At 43.1% G+C, this 6727-nt stretch overlaps 1 protein-coding gene across 1 annotated transcript in view; it reads right to left on the bottom strand.

Annotated features, from left to right (window-relative positions):
- Positions 1 to 1101: 1101 nt before the first annotated feature.
- LOC106575482 (glutamate receptor ionotropic, NMDA 3B) overlaps positions 1102 to 6727 on the bottom strand; it is a 24739-nt gene continuing 19113 nt past the window's right edge. The window contains exons 13-16 of the mRNA XM_045698982.1: positions 5135 to 5299; positions 4423 to 4490; positions 3460 to 3701; positions 1102 to 3070 (exon numbers count right to left, since the gene is read on the bottom strand). Of these exons, the coding sequence (XP_045554938.1) occupies positions 2139 to 3070; positions 3460 to 3701; positions 4423 to 4490; positions 5135 to 5299 (1407 nt within the window). The 3' untranslated portion in view covers positions 1102 to 2138. The remainder of the gene's footprint in view (positions 3071 to 3459; positions 3702 to 4422; positions 4491 to 5134; positions 5300 to 6727) is intronic.

Genomic DNA, 6727 nt, shown 5'->3' with positions numbered 1-6727 from the left:
ATCTCTCTCTACTGTCTGTCTATATCTCTCTCTACTGTGTCCATATCTCTTACTGTCTCTACTGTCTGTCCATATCTGTCTCTACTGTCTGTCCATATGTCTCTACTGTGTCCATATCTCTCTCTACTGTGTCCATATCTCTCTCTACTGTCTGTCCATATCTCTCTCCACTGTGTCCATATCTCTCTCCACTGTGTCCATATTGCTTTCTCTCTCTACTGTCTGTCCATATCTCTCTCTACTGTGTCCATATCTCTTACTGTCTCTACTGTCTGTCCATATCTCTCTCTCTACTGTGTCCATATCTCTCTCTACTGTCTGTCCATATCTCTTTCTCTCTCTACTGTCTGTACATATCTCGTACTGTCTCACTACTCACAGAGATATGAAGGGACGGAGATGGAGAGAGAGATAAAGAGAGAACAACAAACAGTGATGCAGAAAGATATATTTTAGGATGCGTGGGTTAATGTGTGTGTGTGTTCTAACATGCGTGACTAAGACTAAAATATCCTGCAGGCTTCACACAGACCAGGGTCACTGGGAATGGGGACCGTGTGTGTGTATATATTCCCCTATCTCTGCTCCGTATGCCTGAGTAAATATGTAAATATGTCAGATGTATAACATCCATACATTTAGATACAACTGTTGTCTGACCTCATTTTGTTCACTGTGACACAAGCACACACACTTGTACAGATGAAATCAATCTGAGCTTTGATTCATACGAGTGAGGTGCAGCAGTGTTCTAATTGCACGTTAGGATGATGTAATCAGAGCGTGTGATTTTGGGTGGATTAACGATGAGAGGTTTCTCTCTTAATTTCACAGCGAATTACTGTGTCTGTGTGTGTGCTCACCTTTATGTGTGAGTGTGTGTATGTGTTGGGGGGGGGGGCATCTCTGTGTTGCTAAATATCACAGAATTGAGGGAAAGGCATAGAATTACAATTGTTACTACTATGATAGTGAAATATTACAATATTTTCCTTCTCATCCATGAAAGAATGTTTCAGTTGCTTAGTTGAATAGGTTGTGTGTGTGTGTGTGTGTGTGTGTGTGTGAGAGATCCAGGCACCACCTTGTGGTATAGACTGTCATTACAGTCTGTGGTAATTCGTCCCATTAAAACCAGTATATAAATGTTTAATTTAAAAATATGGAAATGATATACAACAACATGATACGAGTCCCAATAATATGCTGATACAATTCTGTTGTGTGTGAGAATGAGACGTATAGCTGTTGTTATAGGCAGCATTATGGTACACCGAACACGACCCATCCACAGCAGAACAACATATCTACAACACTCCTCAGTCCTCGACAGGTAACCTAGCAACCTGCATCTCTTGTAGAACACCTGCTATAGGCTCAAATACAACCCCCATTTCTCTTTCCACGTCCACCTTTTTCGTTCACTTCCAGGTTCGACTATTGTTACTGTATAGTTACATTTGACACCACCATGACATTCAACATACAAATTCCATGAAAGTAAATTCAATTCAACTGCATAGTATCAAACCAACTCAAGGTCCTTATAGAGGATCAGTCAGGACAATGTGGACACGTGTAGTTTGCCCTCTGGGATAGCCGATTCTTACCCGGTTGGGTGCAGATAGCACTTGATTGAACATTTAGGAGCCACATGTGTACCTTGAATGACCCACTGAGAACTGACTACATACCTGGGGTGTATACATTAGTAACATTAGTCACAACCCATTGCAACGGAAACTGTTCACTCCAAACAAAAAACTTTCTGCAACGAAAACGAGACATTCTATTAGACAAATTCAGGTAGGTCCCTTCCCGTTTTGTTCTGTTTGGTTCCTAGTGAATACAACCCGGGGGTAACAGATGAAGAGAGAGAGGTATTAGTAGTTAGAAACAAAAAGGAAACACACCTAGTGGAGACAAACAGTAGATGGGTAAAGTTCTGATCAGACATTTGTTTTAACAGACAGCAGCCGTTGACATCAGAGGACCAGGGCTACATCTCTGTCATTGTTTTTTAAAACTGTCAGATTTTTTTACTTCATCCGCTGCCTTGTAAATCATTTGGACCTGTTAGATTATTTTCCAGCCCCCCGATTGGTCTTTTGTGTTCTAATAAATAACCAATCAAACGACTAACACAAGCTCTTCTGGGTGTCCATGGGGGCGGGACGTTCTCTAACCAGATTCCCAGTGCCGGCGCTGGATTGGCTAGCTCTCAATCTGTCCAGACTAGCCCCTGTCCGTGTTTGGACAGTTCTCCCCCTTTCCTGGTCTTTCACTGCACCTGACTGCCTGGCTCTTCCTCTCTCCAGGCTGGTGGAGTTACGTGATTGGACAGTTCTTTCTCCCTGCAGTGTATTGACAGCACGTGATTGGTTGGTTGTCTCTCTGTCCAGGCTGGTGGAGGTTTTTGATTGGATCTCTATCCTCCTCTGTAGGATGTTCAGAGCTTCTGATTGGCTGTTCCTCCCTGTCTGCAGAAAGTTGGAGGCATGTGATTGGCTACTCCCATTTCTGTCCAGGCTTTTTGATTGGTCGTCTCGGTCTCTCTCAGTTTTTGATTGGTGTAACAGTCTGTCCCTATCTGTGTCCTGTCTGGCTGTTTGTCTCACAGTGGAATGGTCCCTGCCTGTCCTGTCTCTGTCTCTGTTTCTGTCCAGGCTGCAACAGAGGTTTGATCTGCCACTCCTTCCTTTCTCCTGGTTGAGCCCCTCTCTCTCTTCCTTGTTTTTATCTTTCTCTGCGTTGGTTCTCACTCTCTCCAGGCATTGTGACTGGCCAACCATGTCTTTCTCCAGTTTGACAGCAGTAGCTGTGCTCTGGTTCATTTTATGGTTCTCCAGGCAGGTCTGTATCTCGGCCCTCCTGGCCACGGCGTCTCTCAGCTGGGCTGTGAACGTCTCGATTCTCCCCTGGACCTCCTGGAGCTCTCCCTCCCACAGGAAGGCCTGGCCGCCTGGGTTCCCCAGAGGAGGCAGGGCCAGGCCGGGGGAGGCCAAGGCCGATGCTGGGCCACCGTTAGCATGCAGGCTAACCTGAGGAGGAGATAAACCACCCAGACACCCTGGAACAGACAGGGGAAGACGGAAACTTTGTGTGACCATTTCTCTGAACCTCATTGAAGGGAATGTGATTTGTGGATTCAAATAAAGCATTTAAAGTGTGTGTGGTTTGGTTTTACTATCCTTGTGGGGCACAGAAGTTCTAGTAAAGGATAGTGAAACAAGGAAAATTCTGGGGACATTTCGCAGATCCCCACAAGGAAAACGTGTATTTAGGCTTAGTGGTCAGGTTTAGGGTTAGAACTAGGGTTAAGAAATAGGGTTAGTTTTAGTTTTAGGGTTAGGTGTTAAGGTATTAGGGGTTAGGGAAAATAGGATTTTGATTGGGAATAAATGTTTTGGTCCCCACAAGGACGGTAAAACAAATGTGTGTGTTAGAGTGAGTGTGTACCTCCCAGGCCGTGTCGCCCCACCATGCCAGGCCGTCCCCGGAACGAGGCGGTGTGTGTGTGTAGACGGTAGCTGTGTAGGCTCTCCAGATCAAAGTGGACCCTCTTGTTCTCCTTGATGTCCCGGGCAGGAGAGGAGGGCTGAGGAGGAGGGGGGGCAGGCAGGGGGGAAGACAGGGGAGGAGGAGGGCGAGGCTGCCGGTGTCTGTGGAGGCTGCAGCTGTCAGAGACACAAGGGGAGGGACTGGGGGGAGAGAGAGGGGGAGAGAGAGAGAGGGGAGAGTGAGAGAGAGAGAAAGAGAGGTAATATTGACAATATTGATAACCTATACTGTAATAAAGATAGTATTGATAAACTATACTCTAATATAGATAGTATTGATAACCAATACTGTAATATAGATAGCATTGATAACCTATAGCGTAATATAGATATTATTGATAACCTCTACTGTAATATATACAGTATTGATAACCTATACTGTAATAAAAATAGTATTGATAACCTGTACTGTAGTATAGATTAGAATTGATAGCCTATACTGTAATATGGATAGAATTGATAACCTATACTGTAATATAGATAGTATCGATAACCTATACTGTAGTATAGATAGTATTGATAACACCTACTGTAATATAGATAGTATTGATAGCCTATACTGTAATATAGACAGCATTGATAACCTATAATGTAATATAGATATTATTGATAACCTATACTGTAATATAGATATGATTGATAACCTATACTATAGTATAGATAGTATTGAAAACCTATTCTCTAATATAGATAGTATTGATAGCTTATACTGTAATATAGACAGTATTGATAACCTATACTCTAATGTAAGACAGTATTGATAACCTATACTCTAATGTAGACAGTATTGATAACCTATACTCTAACATAGACATTATTGATAACCTATACTCTAATATAGTATTGATCAGTGTTTCTCTACTTGTGGTCCAGGCCAATCAACTCTTTCCCTACGTCCTCGTAAGGGGTGTTCAGGGCTCGATGGATCTTCTGTCAACAGATAGATGATACAACACAGATGAGAGAACATTCACTCAATAAAGATCACCTTGATAACATCACATTGTTAAGATCACAGTAGTAAGATCACCTTGTTAAGATCACAGTGGTAAGATCACCTTGTTAAGATCACAGTGGTAAGATCACCTTGTTAAGATCACAGTGGTAAGATCACCTTGTTAAGATCACAGTGGTAAGATCACAATGGTAAGATCACAGGGGTAAGATCACCTTGATAAGATCACAGTGGTAAGATCACAATGGTAAGATCACAGGGGTAAGATCACCTTGATAAGATCACCTTGATAAGATCACCTTGATAAGATCCCCTTGTTAAGATCACAGTGGTAAGATCACCTTGATAAGATCACCTTGATAAGATCACCTTTTTAAGATCACAGTGGTAAGATCACAGTGGTAAGATCACCTTGATAAGATCACCTTGATAAGATCACCTTTTTAAGATCACAGTGGTAAGATCACATTGATAAGATCACCTTGATAAGATCACCTTGATAAGATGTTTTTAAAAGTGTGAAATTCTAATTATCTTAGATAGTATTAACAGCTTGGTGGCTTGCTATAGATCTAGTTCATGAGTGTGTGTGTGTGTGTGTGTGTGTGTACCTACGTACCTGGCTGGTATGCAACCAGTAGGTGAGTGTGTGGGACCGTCGTAGCCGGGGCAGGGCTAGGTGATAGAAGGTGTGTTCAGCTGCCAAGGTAAAGATGGCTCCAACCACCCCCACACACAACATCACAAACAGGCCTGAGAAATGATCTATCCCCATCGACAAATTCTGGGAGAGAGAGAGAGAGAGTCAGAAAGAGGGAGTGATAGAGGGCAAGTGAGGGTGTGAGAGAGAGCGAGAGAGACAGAAAGAGGGAGAGAGATATATATAGCGAGAGAGAGGGTGAGAGAGAGGGAGAGTGAGAGGGAGAGAGAGATATATAGCGCAAGAGAGGGTTAGAGAGAGGGAGAGAGAGGGAGAGAGAGGGAAAGAGAGTATTTATTATTAGGTTCCGTGGTTAGCTGCTGCTGATACAGTGGCTACTCTTCCTGGGGTCCAAACAGGAAACACAACACAACAAATGCATATTATACATAAATATACATACATATCACTACATTTACAATACAATTTGTCCATTCAGCAGACGCTCCCATCCAGAGAGAGACACAGCTAGTGCATTCATCTTAAGATAGCCAAGCGAGACAACCACATATAACAGTCATAACCCAACCACGCATCATATACATAATAAAATGCAAAATACAATACAAAATGCATTAAATGGTCCATGTGTCTCTTCACAGTCCCCATTTTGCCGTAAGGTATGAGGTTGACTGTGGTTCCAACAGTGGCCACTGGATGGCAGTGTGAACCAATAGTTCCACTTTCTCCGTCAGCTGACATCATCACATCACTGGCTCTGAGTAAAACTCGAGCCAGTTGCTTCCACCTATCAGTGATGACCTTAAAGGGGAAATCTGCAGTTGCTACATCAATTTTGGACATAAATGAATGATATGTGTCCATTGATTCTTGAAGAGTATAACTTACTAATGCCTCATGAGCTTAGTTCAACTGTCGTACCCCATCAAAACACTATTTATTTTACCGTTATTTTACCAGGTAAGTTGACTGAGAACACATTCTCATTTACAGCAACGACCTGGGGAATAGTTACAGGGGAGAGGAGGGGGATGAATGAGCCATTTGTAAGCTGGGGATGATTAGGTGACTGTTTTGGTATGAGGGCCAGATTGGGAATTTAGGTTTCACACCCCTACTCTTACAATAAGTGCCATGGGATCTTTAGTGACTACAGAGAGTCAGGACACCCATTTAACATTCCATCCGAAAGAAAGCAACCTACACAGGGCAATGTCCCCAATCACTGCCCTGGGGCATTGGGATATTATTTTTAGACCAGAGGAAAGTGTGCCTCCTACTGGCCCTCCAACACCACTTCCAGCAACATCTGGTCTCCCATCCAGGGACCAACCCTGGTTAGCTTCAGAAGCCAGCCAGCACTGAGATGCTGGGTGGTATGCTGCAGGGTGATATGCTGTAGGGTGGTATGCTGCTGGCTGTAAAATACAAGCTTGTTTTACTCCAATGTTTGTGAACATAGTAATGGTAAACAAACACTATATAACCTCAAAAATGTTGATATCAAGGATGGTCAGTCCTAGCATCCATAGCGCTGTCTATGAATTTGAG

This window comes from Salmo salar, chromosome ssa17 (assembly GCF_905237065.1).
Source record: "Salmo salar chromosome ssa17, Ssal_v3.1, whole genome shotgun sequence".
NCBI classification, from domain to species: domain Eukaryota; kingdom Metazoa; phylum Chordata; class Actinopteri; order Salmoniformes; family Salmonidae; genus Salmo; species Salmo salar.
The sequence above is the reverse complement of the archived record's forward strand: the minus strand, read 5'-3'. Positions and strand labels throughout refer to the sequence as shown.